A 24423-nucleotide genomic window follows, 5' to 3' on the forward strand; every position below is an offset into this window, starting at 1 on the left:
TGAATATTATAATAATAATAATGATTCCTTGTCATTCTTTTGTCAGCCATCTTGGAGGCATGTCAAGGGGTCACATGACTATCACATGATCGCATACCGCAGTTCTGCTGTCAAACGCAATGAAACGTGAGTACCATAGGGGTGTCGTGGCCGAGCGGATAAGGGCATCAGACTCGAGTTCTGGTGGTTAAGTCATTGGAGTGTGGGTTCGAATCCCCGTCGTGACACTTGTGTCCTTGAGCAAGACACTTACAATTGCTTCTCTCCACCCAGGGATAAAATGGTTTATGTGAATGATTAGCTTGGAGCACGGTAACTCACAGCACCGGCTGTATACCCCCCCCCCCCCCCCCCCCCCCAGGGAGCTGAGAAATATTTAAGGATTGTTAGGCCTATTGACGCAATGACCAGGGCACTAGTGCAAAGCGCATTGAGACGGTTTTTGTGAAATGCGCTATAAGAATTTGTTATTATTATTACCATAGCATCCCCAAGGCCCCAATTTCATAGAGGTGCTTTTAACGCAAAACAGAATAACGTTATCGGCCAACTGCCATGTCACAAGTTAAATTTGTGACTGATATCCTGCTCATTTCTGCTTAGCAGACAGTTGTTAAGCAATATTTTCTGCTCTATCAAATTGAACCCAGGTCTGATGTTCAGGTCGTTACATACATATACAATACATACATACGTGTACGTACGTATCAGCAATTTTATCGGGCACCTTTTTTCTAAGGTTACAAGGCGCCTACAGAAGATGTGACAAAAAAAGTCCACACTCAAAGTTTTTTAATGTATCGTCAAATCAAACAGTCAAGTATTTCGGTATAAATGAGTCTTACATGTAAGTAGTTTCTTAAATCGTCCAAGTGTAATTGCATGGCGAAGATTTGTTGGTAATGTGTTCCATACATTTGGAGCAGCAGCAAAAAATGCATGTGCACCAGCTCTAGAGACGGTGTGATGTTCGGCCAAGAGGTTCTCTGAGGAAGAGCGTAGGGAACGCAATGGGACATGGATGTAGAATGTCAGATAGTCTGATGGTGACTGGTGAGCAAGACATTTGTAGACAAAGTGAGAAGTCAATTCTGTTTGTGATAGGTAGCCAGTGCAGTTTCTGAAGTAATAGTGAAATGTTGTCATGATTACCTGTCTGGCTGCTTTATTCTGAAGTTTCTGGAGACCATTTATATTGTTCTTTGTGATTCCTTTGAAAAACAGAGAAAAAAGATTAAGACGTAACAGACGGACAGGTTGGAACAAATAAAAACAGAAATAATCAAAATAAAACATACTTTCCAATTGGCAGAATGTTTTGTATGTTTTTATTTTTTAGATCCTCTTTCTGCCCCTATGATCATCATTTGCCAGAGGGACTCACGTATGAGAAGACTCATGAACAAATAGAACCACAACCAAAACCAAGTTCCTGTAAGTAAAAGTCTCTTCGTTACTAAATTAAATAAGAATAAGAATAATATCTATGTATTTATATAGCGCCTTTAACACAGATCAAAGCGCTGAACAATAAATAAAACAAGAACAAAACAAAGAAAGAAAGATGACCAAAAGAAGAAAGGATTAATGACGAGGCTGACTGAAAAAGTAGCTTTTCAGGTTTTTGTTTTTTAAATGGCAGTAGAAGATGATTCCCTGATGAGTTTAGGTAACTTGTTCCATTCCTTCAGCCCAGCTAGACAAAAAGACTTGGAGCCGGTAAACTAAGATTTAAAGGTAGGACCATATGCTGAGTTCGACCCAAAATTTACGCAGTTAGTTTCCCAAGTAGTTTAATACTTGATATTTGAAATTAAAGTCACATCCTCTTAAGTTGACCCCTTGCTGCTGCATCGCAAATTCAAATCCATTTCTAGTTAATTTGTCTTTTAAGGCTCTGGGTACTATTTGTAGGACACAAAACACAATGTCTACAGATTTACATTAAACTTACCCAGTTTGAAGGTAATGATAGCAGAAATATTCGTTGCTGAGGTGTTGAGTTTTTGAGAAATGAGTAAAACACTGTCATGAAAATATTTTCGTCTCAGTGATTTTGAGACGAAAGTTATTTTAGCATGTAAATTTGTTTTCTTTGAAACGGTGTAAGTTTAATGTAAATCTGTGGACATTGTGTTTTGTGTTACAAAAAGCACATTGAAGCTTTGCATGGTGTGGATAAATAGTAAATTTGCGGGTACAACCATGTGTAAATCTCTTTTGGGAGGAGTGTTGGCTCTGAAAAGAGCCGGTGTAGTCTTGATATTTCAAACAGTATACTCTGCTCGTCTTCAGGAGAAAGAGATTTACACATGCTTTTACCCACAAGTTTACTAAGGGAATCAATGTGTGGTGAAGAGGTTTTCAACTAGTGGTTTAATCCCAACGAGGCCTGGTTCTTGATAATTTTACCGAGACGAAGTCGAGGTAATTTATAACGAACCAGGCCTCGGCGGGTTTAAACCACTAGTTGAAAACCGAATCAAAACACTTTGATTCCCATTCATAAATACCTTTTCGGTCAAAAACATCATCACTTTTTGGTCAAAAATTAAAATAAATGCAAAAATTATGACTGTTAAATGATTTCTTTCAACACCACACCCCTCCAGCTATGACATGGTAAAGCCCTCCACCGCCCTAGGGAATGCTGTGTGCAATGCGCGTATCGCGTGATGTGGCACAACTGTTTCAGCCGTTGCTCTCGACCAATAGGAATGAAGAAACTCTTATAGGAACAGGTGCAAGGTCGCGTGTCACGACCATGAATTATTAACACTTTTTACCAGTCATAAACAAAGGTTTATACACACCCACGTGACGCACTCTTAACCAATAGGAATAGCGAAACTGTCTGAGGTATTTATGAATATTTATTTATAGTATCTTCTGCAATTTGTCTTTGTTCATTCAACCTTAGATTATTTTAAGATTTACCTCTTACTTGATATTATTATTTAATGTCTTGATTTTATTTTGTAGACACATCAAATCGCAAGAAGCGAACTCCACCACGCTATAATACTTGCCCTTTGCTGCTGACGGCCGATTATCGCTTCTTTCAGGTGATGGGTGAGGCCAACACACCTCAGACTATCAGTTACTTGGTGAGTCTTTCATAAAAGACCAGGGCCCAGTTTTATCGAAGTGCTTAAGTGCACGGTCATCAGTTGTTTTCTGGGCACAGCATTCACAAATATAAGGTTTTTTGCCATGAGGTTTAAGACTAATTACCAAATGTATACCTTCTCTTTAAATTTTCATTTTCATGTCTTTTTGTTTTGTTTTTCAAGTTGAGTTTGATTGACAGAGTGGATCCTATCTACAGAGAGACGGAATGGGAGCCAGGTTTTTACGGTTTCGGATTCGAAGTTAAGGAGGTTGGTACATGAATTAATTTTTGATAGTGCCAAATTAATTTTTTTTTAAATAGTGCCCCGCTAGCTTCCTTTCAGAGGCTCCCTCTGTTTTTATATATTTTTTTATAAAGAATACATTTTATCTATTTAAGCACACAACTTCTTCCATTATTGTCTCGCAACTTCGAAGACCAATTGAATTCAAATTTTCACAGGTTTGTTATTTTGTGCATATTTTGAGATACACCAAGTGAGAAGACTGGTCTTTGACAATTACCAAAGGTGTCCAGTGTCTTTAAGTGATAAAGATTGGTTTATCCTTTACACTTTTCTCAGTTCTTTCTCGATTTCTGTGAAAAAGATTCACAGGCTTATTACTCGGGTGGGATTGGAACCCAACTTTGGATTGCAGTACCCGCTGCTACAACATAGGATTCCAACTGCCTCTTAGCTACCAGGCAATCTCTGCAATCTCTGTGGTGTAGTTGGTAAGACATCTGCACCAGAATTGCAAAGGTCGTGGGTTTGAGTCCCACGCGAGTATTATGCCTGTGATTTTTGTTCACAGGACTCGGGAAAATACTGAGTATACAGTGCTATTTCACATAGGTGTATGGGTAAAACCAAAATGAATATTCTTTATTCGGATACAAATTTAACATCTCTTATCGTTGCGGTACCTGCTGCTATAAATTGTAGGATTTCAACTACCTTTAGCTAGCGGGCAATCTCGATGGTCTAGTTGGTAAAACATCTGCTCTAGAATTGCAAAGGTCGTGAAAAGTACACAGTGCTAACAAACATCAGTGTATTTGGGTAAAACCAAAATTAATATCCCTTTAAATTAATATTGGTTTTGTTTGGTGTTTCAGATCATAGTGCATGACTCGCCAAATCCTGAACCTGGTCACTATAACAGCAATACCAACCCGGACAATGCATGGGACGTACAGAAACTTCTAGAGGTAAAGAACAAGAACACACATCCATGCCTCAAAGTAACCCACAACACCTACAGCAATTAAGGCCCGGTCACACAGGCACAGATAACAAGAACGAAAACAATAATTTTAGCAATGCTTGCCCTCGATTGGTTTGAATGAGCGTGTGTGCGTATTTTGCGTGGAGCAATTCAACCAATAGAATGCGTTCTCTTTGCAAGTGATCGTTATCGTTTCCGTTATCACTGCAGTGTGACTTGGCCTTCAGCCTTTTTGAAGTATGGCAGACACTAAAGAAGTGTACTGTTTGGTTCGGGTGTATACAGACAAAATTTACCCAAGCCCAATAGTGTGGTATGAATGTGTTCACCATATCTCAACGGCTTATTGGCATGGTGCCCTCTGCTTTTGCTGTGGTTCACCATATCTCAATGGCTTATTGGCATGGTGCCCTCTGCTTTTGCTGTGGTTAAGAGAGTTAATTACCATAGACCTTATGCATTGAGGTCATTTAGCCGCCATCTTTAGAGGTACAAGGACGACACAATCAGGTGAGGGCGCCCTACTGATAAGACATCGTGTGCATAGACCTTTTTCGCAAATACCGGGGCGCGCGCGTAAAGCTTGGAATTAGGTGCATTGTGGTCTAGCTGGTATCCAAATTTGATCCATATATATCCCACAATGCACCTCATTCAACAGTCTGCGCTTGCGCATTGGTATTTGCGATAAGGTCTATAAGGTTTATACATAAAACAGATCCAACATGTGTGACCTTGGCACTCGACATAAAGATTTGAGGATTCCGATCAGATATTCATCCTCTTACTGATTATTTGGTGGCAGGCATACAGTCGTGAGGATCATGGAGCGTACTGCCTGGCTCATCTATTCACCTATCAAGACTTTGACAACGGTGTACTTGGTCTGGCTTACATTGGTACTCCAAGAAGTAATGCTGTGGGTGGGATATGCACTACAAGTAAGTCTGGGCCCAGACCCGAATAACCCTCCTACTATCTGATCATTTATTATCAACCACTTTTGAATGTTTCGGTGCTCACTTGCAAGTGTACTTTTTTTTTTTCACCACCCCCTAGCCAAAAGAAAAAACAACAATCCTGGTTAGATGCGTGAACCTCAATGTGTAATATCTTAAACAAGAACAATTTATGTTAAAATATTAGCTTTGAGTCTGATGAACATCTTTCAATTCTATAGAGTGAATAAGTATGTATACCATAAATAATAAATAATAATAATAATAATAAGAAGACTTGTAATGCGCACATATCCACCCTGCTGGGTGTTCAAGGCGCAGTAAAACCAAAAACAAAACACAACACAAAGAAAAACAGACACAACAAAATTAGTCATTGAAAACCTGCAACATAAGATAAGTTTTGAGAAGAGACTTGAATTTTGCGGTACAAAGACAAGATCGAAGATTAAGAGGTAGAGAGTTCCAGATGCGTGGCGCGGCTAAAGAAAAAGACCTGTTACCCCATGAGTGTTGAGACTTGGGTTCAATGAGGAGAAGCATGGAACTTGATCGAAGATTCCTTGATGGAGTGTAAACTTGAAGCAGTTCAGAAATATAGTGGGGAGCCTTGCCATTTAGAGCTTTGTGGACAATGAGCATCAGCTTGAAGATGATTCGTTGAGAGATAGGGAGCCAGTGTAGTTGTTTCAGAATGGGGGTGATAGAACAGGATTTTCTAGACAGTGTCACAATGTGGGCAGCAGTCTTTTGGAGCCGTTGAAGTCGGGAAATCTGGTTGTTAGGAAGACTGTAGAGAAGAGCATTGCCGTTGTCAAGACGAGAAGTAACAAATGCGTGAATGACCTTTTCAGTGGCACTTTTGTCCAAGTACTTGCGAATCTTACCTATATTCCTGATGTGATATGATGATAAACGAACAATGTTGTTGATGTGTGGCTGAAGTGTCATCGATGAATCAAAAATAACCCCCAAGTTCCGAGCTTTCAGCGAGGGAGCTATCCGAGCATCACCGATGGAGATGTATGGCACTGAAACCTTAGTTAACTGTTGACGTGACCCAAATAAAAGGAACTCTGTCTTATCATCATTTAACTTCAGGAAGTTTTGTTGTGTCCAACGTCGAATCTCTTGGATGCATTTCTCAAGTCTTGCAATAGATGCATTGGCGTTTTCTTGAGAAGATTTAAACGTGATGTATAGGTGAGTGTCGTCTGCTTACACATGGTAATTCAGATTCAATTTGAGGATGATGTCACGAATCGGTAAAGTGTACAGCGTAAACCACTGCGGGCCCAGGATCGACCCCTGTGGCACAGAGTAGTTCAAAACAACAGGGTCGGATATCGCAGTGCCAATACAAACATGCTGAGTTCTATTGTAGAGATATGATTTGCACCATGCTAGGGCCGTGTCCTCTATGCCAAGGTGATTCTGGAGCCTAGAGAGAAGGATGTTGTGATCAACAGTGTAAAAAGCAGCACTCAAGTCTAGCAGGACTAGTGCTGTAAGGTTACCATTGTCCATAGAAGAGAGAATATCGTTGCTCACACGGACTAGTGCAGCCTCGGTCCCATGAAAAGGCTTGTATGCTGACTGGAACACGTCGGACAGGTTGAAAGTATGAATGTGATCAGAAATACGTGATGACACTACTCGTTCGATGACTTTTCCAAGATATCTTAAGTTTGCAACCGGTCTGTAGTTTTTGAATATCTCCTTGTCCAGGTTTGGTTTCTTGATGAGCGGCCTGATGTAGGAAACTTTGAGGCTATCGGAGAAACAACCAGAACTGATAGATTCGTTTACAAGCTTAGTGATGTACAGTAGGGTACAAATATATCAATGTTTTGCTTTATCATGGATGTTGATACTGGATCCAGCTCACAGGATTTTGTAGGAGATTTCATAATAACCCTTTGAATCTCAGCAACAGTGGCAGGATCAAACACAGATAGTCTACACTCTGGTTGAAGATGTGGCAATGTCTGCGGCACGTTGTAAGGGACTGATGAAAATGATGAGCGGATGTCTGAAATCTTGGTGACAAAGAATTTCTGGAACTCTTTTGCTAAGTCCTGGTCATTGTAGGTGGATGGAAGCAACAACTTACCAATTATCTTGAAGAGCTTCTTTTGATCTTCTGAGGATTCTTGTACTTGAGATGAGTATTGGATGATCTTTGCTTGGTTGATCAAATTCCTAACTACTTTACATTGGTTGCGATATTCTTGTCGTTGTATTGCCAATTTGCCATTTTTCCACCACTTCCGCTCCAGTTGACGACAGATCTTTCTCGCTGTACGAATATCATCATTGAACCAGGAGACGTCAGTTCGGACCTTGACTTATCTCGTTTTTCAAGGTGCGTATTTATCCAAGATGTCACTGACTGTACTCTCATATTGGCTGACACAAGAATCCAAGCAGTCGTGATCAACTTCTAGATTTGCTAAATGACTGCCTATGTCGCGGAACACTTTGGGAGGATTCACATGTTTCCATTGTCGGCTCTTTATAGTGACGGTTGGGACTTTGGGCTTGCACAGACTCAAGTTACACATGACACACGAGTTCAATCTTTTCTAATACAGTATGTCTTCATGCTTGTTTAAATAAAAACCGTATGCATGTTGAACTGTTTTGGTCTTATTATACTATAGAAAGAAACTATGAATAAATAGTAAACTTGCAGGTACATGTACAACCATGCTCTGAGTAGAGCCAGTGTGGTCTCGAAGTTTCGTACAGTATACTCTGCTGGTCTTCAGAAGACGTACTGGTCTTGTTCCTGAACAATTCTGTGCCAGTAAACATTTTGAGCAACAAACCCTTTGGTCTTGAGGATTTTCCCCCAAAATTTAAGCCCTGTGGAATTTCTAATTATTCCCTTGTTGTTTTTCTTTTGAATACAAGTTTACCATACAGGTGGTAAACAGTACCTTAATACCGGCCTTACAACTACAGTCAACTGGGGGCGTAATGTTCTGACTGAAGAAGCAGACCTTGTCACAGCTCATGGTGAGATTTGAACCCCTATCAACTTTTGTATTTTCTAGTAACCATGTAGAAGACAGTATATATAATTTAAGGCATTGTATGGTGAGCATAGAGCTATATATATTGACTAGAGCCCTAACTTGCTCTGCGTGTAGAAGCCTCCCTGGGCGCAGACATGTTTGATGTGGTGCGTGACTACAGACTGATTTTAACTTTGAGAGAACACACATGGCTGCAAAAATGTTGTATTCGCCATGCGTGCTTATGTACGCGACTGCCAACTCGCATACGTCTGCGTTATGGACCACTTCATACGCTGTATGTAATTTAGTTTTACGTAGTTTATGACCATGAATGTTGAATATGATTTTGGGAATTTAATACTAAGTTATAAACAATATGAAAGTAAATTCAATCCAACAATATGAAGAATTCCCTTTCTCAAGAACATGGTTTTAGAGAAAAGGATTGAAACAAATTTTACTCTGAGAGACGTTTCTCAGATTATGTATTCAATCTATGGATTATTCTTTCTGTTTAGATATAACCGCTCCAGATTTTTCTGGGACATCTCAAAAACACTACCACCTTTTGAAATCAAGTTTTCATAGATTGGATTAAAACAAATAAAAGGTTAAAAAAATAAAACAAAGGTATACTTTTCCGTTCATCACTGCCACAAATCCTCAAAAATCCATTTTTGGGTTTTGTTTGAGGTTGATGGGTTTGCTAACTGTACCATCTCGTATTTATTTTTGTTCAGAGCTTGGGCATAACTTCGGCAGTGAGCATGACCCAGGGCAAGAAGGCGACGTGTGTTCCCCTGGCAACAAGCGCCATGGCAACTTCTTAATGTTTCCTGCCTCAGTCAGTGGAAGAGAGCCTAACAATAGAGTAAGACTTCATGGCAACAATTTCATGCTTAGCAAATAAAAAAAACCAGGAAACACAATCAAGTGTACCACAAAAACTAGTTCTCAAAAGGTCCGAACACGCCCTAAGATAATTGAAAAACAGGTTTGATTTTGCTAGAAAGTATGGTTTTGGCTGGAAATTTGTGTAATGTGACCCTAGTTAGTTAAATTCTGGCTATGAGTTGGGTATGTTTGTAAATGGGATGAGCATGCTATTGTACAAACGAACCCGATCTGTGTGCACATGTCTTTTATTATTGTTTTAATTATTTTTTTCATGCAATTTGCCTGAAGGCCACTTCAAGGTCTGGGCTACAATTTTTGTTCTTCCAGGGGCCGTTGCCACCTACTCCAAGGGCTGGGTTACCCCCTTTACAGTCTATATGGATGTATGCTTAGGTATCATCAATCAGAAGCCTGGCTGGTAGAAAGCACTACCTCCCTACTTTATGTAGCAAGTGTCACAACCGGGATTCGAACCCACCCTCTACTGATCGGACACCAGAGCTTAATCCAGTGCTCTTAACCGCTAGGCCACGACACATCCATGTGTCTCCCGACCACACTACGTCTAGCTCGTTTGTGGTGCGATCCAAGTACGGCAATTCTGTTCAGAGTATACATCCTTCTCGATTACTGTACGTTGCTACTCCATTAACTCCAGGACGGGATCGTCACCAGAAAATTTTGAGTAGTCTCAAAGTACTGGAGAATCATTCTGATCAAACTGGTCCAAGCCTATCCATGAAGTTCCTAAACAGACTGGAAAGGCTACATGTATATCCACTCCGTTTGCACACAGTTTAAGCCCATTCGGCTTCACTTTTCAGAACGTAGTGAGAACGAGTTTGGTGTGATGGGGGTACATTATCTATTGCATGATAGCAGGTTTTTTCCAATGGTTGTAACTTTATTACTTTAGTATGTAGGTACATGAAACTACCAAACGGTGTTTCAACATGAACATTTACATGCAGGCTTATAAATTACTGCACCAGTAAACTCATCATGACTTACTTGGCTTTCATTTTTATCTGAGTTTTGTCTCTTTCTTATCTTTCTTAGCTGTTTTCCAAGTGTAGCCTTCGCCTAATTGCGCCAGTACTACGCGCTAAATCACCACGGTGCTTCCAAGGTAAACACAGATTCAAAGGCTTGTTTTAATAATGAGACTAACTCCTTTTATATTGCACCACATGATGGTTTATAAGGTGCGGTGGGGCAATATACTCCCAATCACACCAGGAACACCAGGGCCAACCCGATCTCTTTTCAGTAAGGGCACTGGGTTCTTGTACATGTTTACATACGTTGCACAAAACATGGGACCAACAGCTGTACGTCCCATCCAAAGGATGAAGCATCATGGTTAAGTATCTTGCTTAAGGACACAAGTGTCACGACTGGGGTTCGAACCCACACTCTGCTGATCAGAAACACCAGAGCTTAAGTCGGATGCTCTTAACCGCTCGGCCACGACACGCCACAAAATGATCATTATACTAAATGATAATTTATTCATTTTCATATAGAACCAAAAGGTGACTCAGTCTGTGGTAACTACCGCGTCGATCCAGGTGAAGAGTGCGACCTCGGTCACCTTGGCAACAAAAACATGGATAAATGTTGTGACCCCTTCTGCCGCCTGAAGGCTGGTGCCACCTGCAGTGACAAGAATTCGGCGTGCTGTGAGAATTGTCAGTTTGCAAGCCCCCAGAAGCTGTGTCGACTAACCGCGGAAATTGATAAGAATTGTGAGCAGAGTGCGCACTGTACGGGGTTTGGGCCTGACTGTCCCCCTTCGCTACCCAAGAACAACGGTGCAGAATGTGTTGATAGGTAAGTTTTATACTCATCAGTAGGCCTGGGCGACTAGTGTGACTAGAATCGTACATGTAATTGTGACTATTGATTGCTTCGCCGAGTCGTGACTACCGTTTCTCAACTACACGGTGAATCGTGCCACCACGACTGCTAAAAAAATAGTCGCGACTACTAAAAAAAAGGTTGTGACTACCTGTTTGGTGATCCAATGGTGTCGCTCGCGACTTTTCATGACAACTATCGAATTGAGGAATGTCTAGAAAATGAGCCCTTGCATTGGCGGATACCGGAGCTATATAAGACTTTGATTATTATTGATATTTTGCTGCCCTTTTTTTCTTTGTGTAATTTGTAGCGGTGAGTGTCGAGAAGGCCAGTGCATTCCATTCTGTGAAAAGAAGAACCACATTTCCTGCATATGCCAAGGCCGTAAGTATATTACCCAGACACTATGTAGGTTTTAGAAACTATGGTTTGTATGCTCACACAGGCAGTCAAGTGTTTATCATAAACTGACAAACCTGTTGAAGTTCGAGATCAATCAGCCATCTGGGTCACGAGAGAATAGTGAAAAACTGATTACAAATTGTGCATTGCATCGATGCCAATAAATCGATGAATAAAACGCTCACTGAGCAATAAACTCCAAACTTGAAATTAGACTATTTCTCATCATTTATGACATTCCAGACAGAAATATTTCAAGGGCTGTTTTCTACTATCATCATCATTAGACCGTTTTACATGTATGTTAATCTGTGATCTTCACGATTTTTGTTTCTTACCACTTCTGTAACGTTCCTTTTAACCATAAAACAATCTGAGGGTACACCTTTGGTAATTACTCCAACAATTATTGACATCTACTGTTATGATGTATATCATTTTGAGAAACGGTTCCCTTCAAAGGAATGTTTTTTAAGAGAAGGATTCAAAATTTTCTCAATCTGAGCAGGCATAGTTTCTTTCGTTTTATTTCCTACCAAACAATAGGGTGTCATGACCAAGTGGTTAAGAGCATCGAACCCAAGTTCTGGTGGTTAAGTCATCGGAGTGTGGGTTTGAATCCCAGTTGTGACACTTCTATCCTTGAGCAAGTTGCTATAATTACTTCTCTTCACCCAGGGGTATAAATTGGTTGCTATAATTACTTCTCTTCACCCAGGGGTATAAATTGGTTGCTATAATTACTTCTCTTCACCCAGGGGTATAAATTGGTTGCTATAATTACTTCTCTTCACCCAGGGGTATAAATTGGTTGCTATAATTACTTCTCTTCACCCAGGGGTATAAATTGGTTGCTATAATTACTTCTCTTCACCCAGGGGTATAAATTGGTTGCTATAATTACTTCTCTTCACCCAGGGGTATAAATTGGTTGCTATAATTGCTTCTCTTCACCCAGGGGTATAAATTGGTTGCTATAATTACTTCTCTTCACCCAGGGGTATAAATTGGTTGCTATAATTACTTCTCTTCACCCAGGGGTATAAATTGGTTGCTATAATTACTTCTCTTCACCCAGGGGTATAAATTGGTACCTGTGAGGGTAGAAGTTAATATTGTGTATGCAAAAGCCTTTGGGGCTCCACAGCAGCCCGGGGTTGTACACTCCCCAGGAAGCTGAGAAAGATTACAGGGATGTTATTGACCCAATGACCAGGGCACTAATGTAAAACACATTGAGACAATCATTGTGAAATGCGCTTTATAAGTACTCGTTATTTTTATATAACACCCTAGCAGATACTTGATTGGAGTATTGTCTGTCACGTGATGGCAAATAAATGTACCATTGCACGCTATGTCTTGCATCATTCACCATGCATGTTTTGTCCATTTAATTTGTTTTTCATTCGTGCAATAGTGAGAATATTTTCATTCGTTGAAAGATGGAATTTTCCATTTATTTCAGCTCCGCCTCATTGAAAAGACATTCCGTCTTTTAATCTGGCACCATTGCACTCATAAAAATTCATTGGTTTTCTATTATTATTATTATTATTGCCACTAGTTGCGGAGTCTTGCAAACGCTGTTGTCAGAAACCCGGAGAGACTCTCTGTGCCCCTCAAATCAACTTAACGACAAACACAGAGTTACTTCAAGCTGATGGTCGGCCCTGCTCTGAGGGAGTCTGCATCAAGGTGAGTTTATAAATTCAGTTAAAGCCAATGGACACTTTCGGTAAACAGTATTGTCCAAGGCCCACATTTCATGTATCACAACTTATACATAAAATAACAAACCTGTGAAAATTTAGGCTCAATCGGTCATCGGAGTCGGGAGAAAATAACGGAAAACCCACCCTTGTTTCCGCCGTGTCATGACATGACGTGTTTACTATAAATCCGTAATTCTCGTTGTCGAGATTTGATAATTGTTTTAATGTTTTCTCAAAAAGTAAAGCATTTCATGGAATAATATTTCAAGAGAAGTCTTTTACCATTACCTTCTGTAAACCCTGTAAGTTATTTGTAAATCCGTGAACTTTTTTTTTATTTCTGTTCCCAAAGTGTATAATGGTTTTAAGGAGAATAAACGAGAAAGTGTAGATTCATGAATAGAAAGTATGAGCCGAAGGCGAGTACATTGCATTCACGAATCTACACTTTGGAGTCTGTTCTGTTACTTATACTGTTTCCCCCATTGGTTATGTAACAGTTTCAATGAATTGGATTTCTCTATAGAAACAAAACTAGTAAGTTTGTCTAGTTTCGTTTACAACTTTGTGTTCTTTTTTTTACCAATTATAGGCAAACTGTAGTGCATGCAACCTTATTGAGTACAAACCTCACTTTGCTCATCTAACAGTCAAGATATTTTTCTAAAGTGGATTTTTTTTTTGTAAACTGATAGATAACACATTTCAGCAAAGTTTTGTTGCACTTCATGCTATCTTTCAGTTTGGATAGACAGTAATGTACAAGTTGCACTATTTATTACTAAAGTTTGTAAGGAATCTACACTGAACTGTAGATTGCGTTCTGAATCTACATGTACACTTAAGTGCAGATTCGTAATGTATCTACAGTTAAGTGTAGATTCTTAAAAAATAATCTACACTTTCAACAATGGAGTAACGTCACAGAAATAGTTTATAAGTAGAGAATTAGCACTGTTTTTAGTTTAATCTCTTTGAATCAAGATACAGGTACATTAATGTAATCTTGAGTTATTGTGGCCGAGCGGTCTAGGGGTGAACTTAAGCTCTTAATTACAGAATTAGGGTTCGAATCCTGGCAGTCGCAACAATTATGTCCTTGAGCAGCACTTTATCATAATTGATTCTCTCCACCCAGGAGTACAAGTGGGTTCTGGTGAGAGCTGGGGAGTAATGTGCGATGTACTGACACCCTGTCCAGGGGGAATAAAAATATTCTCAGTCATTTAATGCCAAGAAAACCGGATATAAACTCCAGCCAGAATAGCCTTATTGGCTCAAGACAGACTTTACTTTTTTAACTACGCAATGTTGGTGCCTTTGGCATGCTTTATCGCTTGTAAACTATATATGCATTATTGGCCTGAAGTTTGGGATACCTTTACTAGTTTAAATATAGAATGGTGACAGAACATGTATTGCAATTACAACATAACCACTCAGGATTATTGGCGAGTAACGTTGCAATTACAACATAACCGCTCAGGGTTATTGACGAGTAACGTTGCAATTACAACATAACCGCTCAGGATTATTGACGAGTAACGTTGCAATTACAACATAACCGCTCAGGATTATTGGCGAGTAACGTTGCAATTACAACATAACCGCTCAGGATTATTGACGAGTAACGTTGCAATTACAACATAACCGCTCAGGATTATTGGCGAGTAACGTTGCAATTACAACATAACCGCTCAGGATTATTGACGAGTAACGTTGCAATTACAACATAACCGCTCAGGATTATTGGCGAGTAACGTTGCAATTACAACATAACCGCTCAGGATTATTGGCGAGTAACGTTGCAATTACAACATAACCGCTCAGGATTATTGGCAAGTAACGTTGCAATTACAACATAACCGCTCAGGATTATTGACGAGTAACGTTGCAATTACAACATAACCGCTCAGGATTATTGGCGAGTAACGTTGCAATTACAACATAACCGCTCAGGATTATTGACGAGTAACGTTGCAATTACAACATAACCGCTCAGGATTATTGACGAGTAACGTTGCAATTACAACATAACCGCTCAGGATTATTGACGAGTATCGTTGCAATTACAACATAACCGCTCAGGATTATTGACGAGTAACGTTGCAATTACAACATAACCGCTCAGGATTATTGGCGAGTAACGTTGCAATTACAACATAACCACTCAGGATTATTGGCGAGTAACGTTGCAATTACAACATAACCGCTCAGGATTATTGACGAGTAACGTTGCAATTACAACATAACCGCTCAGGATTATTGACGAGTAACGTTGCAATTACAACATAACCGCTCAGGATTATTGACGAGTAACGTTGCAATTACAACATAACCGCTCAGGATTATTGACGAGTAACGTTGCAATTACAACATAACCACTCAGGATTATTGGCGAGTAACGTTGCAATTACAACATAACCGCTCAGGATTATTGACGAGTAACGTTGCAATTACAACATAACCGCTCAGGATTATTGGCGAGTAACGTTGCAATTACAACATAACCGCTCAGGATTATTGACGAGTAACGTTGCAATTACAACATAACCACTCAGGATTATTGGCGAGTAACGTTGCAATTACAACATAACCGCTCAGGATTATTGACGAGTAACGTTGCAATTACAACATAACCGCTCAGGATTATTGGCGAGTAACGTTGCAATTACAACATAACCGCTCAGGATTATTGGCGAGTAACGTTGCAATTACAACATAACCGCTCAGGATTATTGACGAGTAACGTTGCAATTACAACATAACCGCTCAGGGTTATTGACGAGTAACGTTGCAATTACAACATAACCGCTCAGGATTATTGACGAGTAACGTTGCAATTACAACATAACCGCTCAGGATTATTGACGAGTAACGTGCCAATCTGTGACCATTACTTTCTATCTTTCCAATGTTGTGCGTGCACCCTTAATAAACAGGGTTATTTCTTTACCTAATTTTCAGGGGTCATGTGAGAGTCAGACTCAAGATTTTATTGAACGATTATTTGATGTCTTTGAAGGCATCACCATCAACAAAATAGGTAAGTGTTAAAGGCACGGGATTAAAGCATTAAAGGCAATGGACACAAGACCAGCAGTCTCATTTTTGTTTAATTAGTGTATCCCAATACATGCATAAAATAACAAACCTGTGAAAATTTGCACTTCATTGGTCAGAAATGATGAAAGAAAAAAAACACTGCTGCACAAATTCATGTGCCTTCAGATGCCTTAAAAACGGCTTCACAGGGAGCCGTTTCTCACAATGTTTTATACTACCAACAGCTCTCCATTCCTTGGTACAAAGTTTTTATGCTAACAATTATTTTGAGTAATTATCAAAAGTGTCAAGTGTCTTTAACCCCTCTGTCTGTCATTTTTCTGCTAATCCGGAGGCTGATGGTAAACAAAAGCTGTTTCTTCAACCCGGATCTAAATGTTTCCACTCGTTTAAAGTTCACTTTCATTGGGGGGGGGGGGGGAGGGAGGCATTCAAAAGTTATTTTTGTTTGTGCTTTAATTTTAATTTTAAATATTGAGCCATTTTAGAGATAGATTTGAATAAAGTCTGGTACAATGCCTTGCTTAGTCACAATGTACTCACTTACATTTGAATTCCTCAGACTAAAGAGACAGTTGCTATGTCAAATGGTTCAGGGCAAACTTTTGTATAGAAACCATACACATCCATTCTAAATTGTGTATGGGTGTTCACTGTCTCTTAGGTAATTACGCTTGCCCCAATCACGTGACATGTAGCAACTGTATCTATAGTCTGAGGAATTCAATTATAAGTGGTCAATTGTGATCAAGCACATGACTAGACTTTATTCAAATCCAACTTGCATAAGGCTTGTTATTAAAAATTGCACAAAAATGTACAACTAAACACTTTTCAAAAAACCTCTTCTCCCAAGTTTTATCAAAACTGAAGGGCCTTCTGGACCCAGGTTTCGCTAATGGCCCCTTACCCAACATATGTTTTTAGAGTGCCATCCAAGTTGTAGTGGCAGTTGGTTCACAGTTTGTACATTATTTTAAAATTTCTAAAAATCAAAAATTGTCTAAACACTTCTAAAGTTGTGAATGACCATTTTGTTTTCCCCCAGCCCGTATTTTAAAAGACAACGTTGTTGCAGCTACCATAATCATTTCTCTGGTCATATGGCTACCTTGCAGTTGTCTGGTGAATTACATGGTAAGTGAATATGATACCTCAAATTAATTGCTCTAGGACTATAGTTTGTTATTAAACACATTTATGGTGCTTTAAGCCCAGTTCATACTTCCTGCGAATGCTTCGTGCAAAGCGAATTTCTCAGCGTCACAAAGGGAAATGGAGCACATACTGATTGTTGCGTCACTAGACTTTGTTTCGCATTCGTAGGAAGTATGAACCGGGCTTTTAATGGTAGGTAAAAATAATATCTCAAATTAACTGCTTTAGTACTTTGTTTTTAAACACATGTGACACATTGGTAAACTGTCAACGACAATTGCCAAATGGTGTATCCCGACATATTATAACATATCAAACCTGTTCAATTTGGGGCTCAATTTGTCATCAAAGCTGCAAGAAAATTAATGAAAGAAAGATTCACCCTCGTTGCATTGAATGGTGAGCCTATAGATGCTTGAGAAAGATTCACCCTCGTTGCATTGAATGGTGAGCCTATAGATGCTTGAGAAAGATTCACCCTCGTTGCATTGAATGGTGAGCCTATAGATGCTTGAGAAAGATTCACCCTCGTTGCATTGAATGGTGAGCCTATAGATGCTTGAGAAAGATTCACCCTCGTTGCATTGAATGGTGAGCCTATAGATGCTTGAGAAAGATTCACCCTTGTTGCATTGAATGGTGAGCCTATAGATGCTTGAGAAAGATTTCATGCCTTTCTCAGATTAAATTCTTGGGGAAAAATTACCTCTTGTTCTAAAACTACATATGAAAAGGGGGTCGTTTCTCATAATGCTTTTTTAATATCAACAGCTCTCACTTGTTCGTTATCAAGTACGCTTTGATGGTCATTAACATTTATTGTAATCAACAGCTCTTACTTGCTTGTTATCAAGTACGCTTTGATGGTCATTAACATTTATTGTAAAATGCACTACATAAGAACTAGTTATTATTTTATATGGAAAGTCAACACAAATTAAATAATTCATCTTTTTTTTGTAGGATGGTAAAAGAGCAGCCGAGGTAAAGACTGCCGATGATTGGCTGAACCCAACAGTGAGTTTTGAATATTCATATATACAAATTCATGATTAGTTACGATTAGGGCAGCACCTAGTAAACCATTACACGGTGCTATCTATAAGGAGTAGGTCTCATGCTTCAAACGTTGTCTCACATACCTTGCAGGAAAATACTGAATGTTAAAGTGCCTTGAGTGTCACTGAGTAACGGATATGCACGCTATATAAGAAGCCACTACATGTACATGTATTATTATTATTGTTATTTTCAAAGGAATTTGATTAATAATAATAATAATAGTGGCTCAAGGTGCTTCAACATTCAGTATTTTTCTGCCAGGTATGTGTGACTAAACTCAAGAACTTGCTCACCCAGGTATGGTATTCTTCCTAAAGTCTGATCACTGATTTGTTTTGCCCTTGCAAAAATTGAATCTGAATCCCCTGAAAAGTCTATTAAAGCCAAGACAAAGTGCACATGTCTATGTTTAGCCCTTTATTCCCACTGTCACCCCACCAGTTATATATTTCATTCGTTCCCCTTCCTGTTTTTTGTCCTGTATTTTGGGCCATTTTATTGAATTTATTGAATTATTTTTTTATTACAACATACTGATCACGCCTTTTTCTTATTTTATCTGGTTCTTATTTTATGGTTTATCTACTTTCTTGCTTTTAATTTATATTTTTTTGTGCTGTGTATTTATATTAAAAAATTTGTTTATGTGCAAACCGAGGAAATGAACTTCATGCTGGCATGAGGAATTAATATTGAGTTGAATTGAATTGAATTGAATTGAATTGAATTGAATTGAATTGAATTGAATTGAATTGAATTGAATTGAATTGAAGTTAATTGAATTGAAGTGAATTGAATTGAATTGAATTGAATTGAATTGAATTGTACTAACTTGATAAAGCATTCCTATTATTGTTTTACAATAACTAAATTTCAATCATGCCTTCAGAAGTCTTCATCAGTAACATTTATTTCAATCAGTAACATTTATTTCAATCAGTAACATTTATTTCAATCAGTAACATTTATTTCAATCAGTAACATTTATTTCAATCAGTAACATTTATTTCAATCAGTAACATTTATTTCAATCAGTAACATTTATTTCAATCCTGTTATTCATTACAATAATGCACACAATATGTTGAAATTACCCAAGTAATACAGTAGCATGAGTTATGAAATACAATACAGTGATACAATAGTAGTCAGCAGATTAATGACAACATCTAGTTGTAAGGTTAAGCAGATTGCTTTTGAACCCTAACCTTGGACAAACAAACATACAACCAAGGAAACGTTAACAATATTCCTAATCAAAAGATTGTCTGCTCATTGACTTTGTTCTTCTTTCTTTCCTCGTTTCTTCCTTTCTTAGAATACAGAGAGATACCTGCCTGAGGATCGCTCCAGAGTTTACAGGTCAAAACCTTATCCTAGTTACCATGGTTACTTTGAGAAAGAAACAGTCCTCTGAAATGAGCTGAGCAACTAATACTGCATGTCGCTTTCTAACTTGGCTGAACCACCAAGATTCACCAAGCATTTTGTTTGCTTGTTGTTTCTTAACTCTAACCGTGACTCTAGTGGCATAACTACATGTAACTATTAAGACGTTATGTATATTTATGATGTATATTTATGATGTTTATAGACGGATTGCACTAAGCATTATCAACTCCCATTAAACAGGTTCGAGTAGCGACCATTTGTCACCCACTAGTCAATATTCCATGGTTACCTACGCATGCAATATATCCTGGGTACAAGACAAAATTGCACAATGGTCGATTTTAGTCCCTCACTCGACCCATATTTGATGATAAACAACGAAAAAATGCACACGTGTCAGTCAGTTGAGCGAGAGGTTATCTTCAGCCAACTCCATCTCGGGAATCTCTGATGCCTTAGCTCAGTTGGTTCTTGCTGTGTTGCATCCTTCTTCAGCACACGTGTGCGTGCTGCGCAATCCATTTATTGAGCACCCTCACGTAGAGGTCAAAGAGTTTTCCTTTTACTGTGCGAACTAACACGGTCGGTCATTTATGGTTGACTCCCATAAATAGCCGACCGTGTTAGTTGACGAGGTAAAAGGAAAACCGTGCAGGTTTGTGTGGATCATTCTATTCTACTTTTACAACATCTTTCTACCCATATGCATTTTATAAAAAACGGTTACAGATGCTTTTTATAGACCAACAAGGCAACGTGTTCCTTTAACACCGTCCACACAGTTTTTTTTTTTACAGTGTTGATGAATATGTTCTAAATTGCACAGAACTAAGAAACATCCACAGAGTATATGCAACACAGAGCGATTCATCATCAACCTTTTTTTATTTTATGATTGCGCTGCACACTTGCACTTGAGGGTCTATATAATTTTTATAGAAGGTGAGTCAAGGTACATGTCCCGCAAGCCTGGTAGTTACTTGATGGTTTGATAGGCCGTTATTAACAAGCCTAGAAGTGAGACATTCAGGCTAGCTCCTCATTGACCTAATCTTTGTGCAACGTGTGTATACAACGTTGTACATTGTTTCATAATCAGTACACAGAGAAGGAACTCAGTGCATAGTATCTAGTAGCATTTGTATACAGCTCAGAAATTAATATTGATTATTGACACATGAAATAACTGAAAATATCTTGCCAGTACTAATACATAAAATGACAAATTGATTTGAAGAAACTCGCGGTGAACTGACTATACGGCTGTAGGAATGATATTGTGAAACTCATAACCATTTTTAGGACAGGTCTGGTGCTGATAATTATAAAAGGAAATTAATAAAAATTTGTTATTTCTCCAAGATAACAGAGACAAAATTTGTCAATCTTAGATCTGAATTTGGATCTTTGTATTATAAAAACAGTTAAAATGTTTGTTGTTTGTTTGTTTGTTTGTTTGTTTGTTTGTTTGTTTTTTGAATGATTTTGTTTTCCCATCAAGGGAACTCCGCAAAACTCACTCAAAGGGATATAAACACCAAGTTGGCAACAGCCAATCTCTCTCATAGAAACATTGATTTAACGTCTACGAATATGAATTGCACAAATCATGAAATTGTGATTTAGTAACCAGAAGACAATAATGTCTTCATTATAAAGAAATCATGCTCTTTGATCTACTTCGGCAGTGCTGAAGATGTTGTTCCCAGAGACTCCTAGAATAATTGATTATTACAATCCTTAATTTTATTCGAAAATGAGTACACACATAACTTAATTTGGCCTTTGGAGTCCATCTTTAAGTATAGTTTCTAAAGTTACAAGTGTGTATTGCAAAGAGTCAACAACTTTAATACTATTTCTGTTTTACTGTATATATTTCTCCTACTTGCCCTTTACATTTTAGAGTAATTTTTAAACTACACATTGCATTTTGATTAACTACACATTGCATGTTGACTGGCATGCAGCATTTTGTGATCATGAAACTGAAAGACATTTTGTATGAAAACACTTCATTTTATATTTGTAGATTTTGGCTTATTTTATCAAGCTGCCAATCAATCTTTGTCATGTTCCCTCTTAGAAATAGTAATCATGACTGCTGATTTGTCTTAATACTAAATTGGGGCCAGACTACTTCTTTGTCTTCCAGTTGCGGAGTTAATGGTTAGGGCTATGGCTGTAGTTGTGACTTGGTCCTTGACATGTGTTAAAGCATAGGCTGCCCATGGCAACATACTTAACATTAGCCATTGTCATAGCCAAAGCCACCAATTCAGATAGGGCCCAGGTTTGATTGGTAAGATTGAAAATATAAATGTTGCCGAGTTGGTAACTTTTTGAACATTTTTCAGGAGATGCATTTTTCAGGAGATTTTTACTTATTTCAACAATAACAGGTTTAACAAATTCTTGTTGGATGATATTAAATTATTGCGACCATTGATTTACAATCATGCAAACTGATTTTTAGCTGTCAATGAAGAATATAATGAAAGTGCAATTTCTGTATAGATTCAGAAGCGAATCCATTTGCCAATATTCCAAGTGGAAATGCAATTTTTAAAAACTAACAATAAAATTATATTTGCCAAGATTTTAATGAGACAAAAAATCATTATTGGGTGACAGCCTTTTATTAGAAATTTGATTTTGAGAAGCATTTGTTCTAATAGCAACAATTGGGATTCTTTCATTATTATAAGTCTGATTGTTAACAATAATATGATATCATATTTTGCAGGCTAGCATAGTGCATCTACATTCAAAACCACATAGTGAATTATATTGAATGGTCAAACATAAGGAGGGTTGACTGTGTGCTTTGTAGATGCGTTCAAAACCGTGGTGGATGATATTAAACAGTTAGAAAGTAGGAGGGTTGACTGCACTGTTGGCTACATGGTGTATATACATTTGCAGGTTGTCTTAGTACATTGTATATATATCATTCAAAACAACACAGTGAATGATATTGAACAGTCGGACAGTAGGAGGGTTGACTGTGTACTGTTCACCACATGGTGTATATACATTGCAGGTTGTCTTAGTACATTGTATATCTATCATTCAAAACAACACAGTGAATGATATTGAACAGTCGGACAGTAGGAGGGTTGACTGTGTGCTGTTTGAATTTGTTCGCCACATGATATATACATGTATTGCAGGCGGGCATAGTACATCCATCACTCAAAACCACACAGTGAATGATATTAAACAGTCAGCCAGTAGGAGGATTGACTGTGTACTGTTCACCACACGATATTCATTTTGCAGGTTGTCATATAAGACATCTATCATTCAAAACCACACAGTGAATGGTATTGAACAGTCAGACAGTAGGAGGATTGGCCGTATAATGTTTGAATTTGTTCACCACATGATATATATTGCAGGCTGGCTATAGTAAATCTTTCATTGAAAACCACATAGTGGTTGATATTGAACAGTCGGACAGTAGGAAGGTTGACCGTATACTGTTTGAGTTTGTTCACCACATGATATATATTGCAGGTTGGCATAGTACATCTATCATTCAAAACCACACACTGGTTGATATTGAATAGCTATCAATCCTCATCTAGTTATTTTCTATCAAAACCAAAACAGTGGGTGTGTTATTATGTTCGTTCAAACATTCGTTTATATTATGTAAATAGTTGTATTTATTTGTATGCCAAACTAAAATGCATAAAGAAAGATAAATTATTTTTTATTATTGTAAAAAAGGTGTCTTGTAACAAGTTACATATTATTAAATCTTATAAAATCATTGCAGTTAGAGGGAACTTTGATGCTGGAATGGTATGTAGAAGTAACAGCTAAAACTGTATATTGATCACATTGCAAACACAATATTTCCTATGCAACTGGCGTAATTCCATCGCAGTAGGGCGGTCTATTATGTTGTTTTTGCATATGAAATATCGTTAGGTGAAACTTGATAAAAAAGTTTGTAAGTTTTTTGTTTTTTTCTGTAATCCAACAACCGGTTTACATACAGTTGATAATGCAAATAGTTTTGCCAAGCAGGTTAATAGTTAATCTCTCTTTTGTTTTATAATTTCCAACAAACATTGTTTTCTGCTTGACTGGCCGTGAAGGTAAACCATTCAGACAATCATCTTCAATTCATTGCTTGTTTTAAAAAGGCGCATGGCATCATACTTCATTCATGCATAAGTAGAATCATCAACGTATTGAATATAACAATGATAACTTTCTGCGCTCTTTTGACAAGCTTTATGCCCTTTGACATACTATAATGTTATTGCATTATTAAGATTCATTTTTCTATTAAACAAAGCATGTTTGATTTCTAACTGAGATTGCTAACTTGTCATGATTGTTACTGTCAAAATGCCAACTGTCGATGCATTTTGTAGAGGATTTTTTAAACGTTAGTTCAACTTGTCTTTAGACCGGTGTCTTTGGAAATGTGTTCATGGGGGATTCTGTGCCTCCCCTTCCCAATACCATGAGATGGAAGAGTTTGATTCAAGAGGGAGCTTCAGAAGAAATTAATACCGTTCACAATTC

General features: G+C 38.2%; 1 protein-coding gene across 1 annotated transcript in view; it reads left to right on the plus strand.

The window, feature by feature from the left end:
- The window catches only part of LOC117300698 (ADAM 17-like protease), a 40264-nt gene that overhangs the window by 11971 nt on the left and 3870 nt on the right, over nucleotides 1-24423 (plus strand). The window contains exons 5-20 of the mRNA XM_033784439.1: nucleotides 47-126; nucleotides 1340-1434; nucleotides 2983-3107; nucleotides 3294-3380; nucleotides 4232-4324; nucleotides 5147-5282; nucleotides 8217-8321; nucleotides 9064-9194; nucleotides 10280-10349; nucleotides 10747-11053; nucleotides 11394-11467; nucleotides 13053-13183; nucleotides 16168-16246; nucleotides 17315-17403; nucleotides 18388-18441; nucleotides 19805-19848. Of these exons, the coding sequence (XP_033640330.1) occupies nucleotides 47-126; nucleotides 1340-1434; nucleotides 2983-3107; nucleotides 3294-3380; nucleotides 4232-4324; nucleotides 5147-5282; nucleotides 8217-8321; nucleotides 9064-9194; nucleotides 10280-10349; nucleotides 10747-11053; nucleotides 11394-11467; nucleotides 13053-13183; nucleotides 16168-16246; nucleotides 17315-17403; nucleotides 18388-18441; nucleotides 19805-19848 (1700 nt within the window). The remainder of the gene's footprint in view (nucleotides 1-46; nucleotides 127-1339; nucleotides 1435-2982; nucleotides 3108-3293; nucleotides 3381-4231; nucleotides 4325-5146; nucleotides 5283-8216; nucleotides 8322-9063; nucleotides 9195-10279; nucleotides 10350-10746; nucleotides 11054-11393; nucleotides 11468-13052; nucleotides 13184-16167; nucleotides 16247-17314; nucleotides 17404-18387; nucleotides 18442-19804; nucleotides 19849-24423) is intronic.

The sequence above is a fragment of the Asterias rubens genome, chromosome 16, assembly GCF_902459465.1.
Source record: "Asterias rubens chromosome 16, eAstRub1.3, whole genome shotgun sequence".
Classification (NCBI taxonomy): domain Eukaryota; kingdom Metazoa; phylum Echinodermata; class Asteroidea; order Forcipulatida; family Asteriidae; genus Asterias; species Asterias rubens.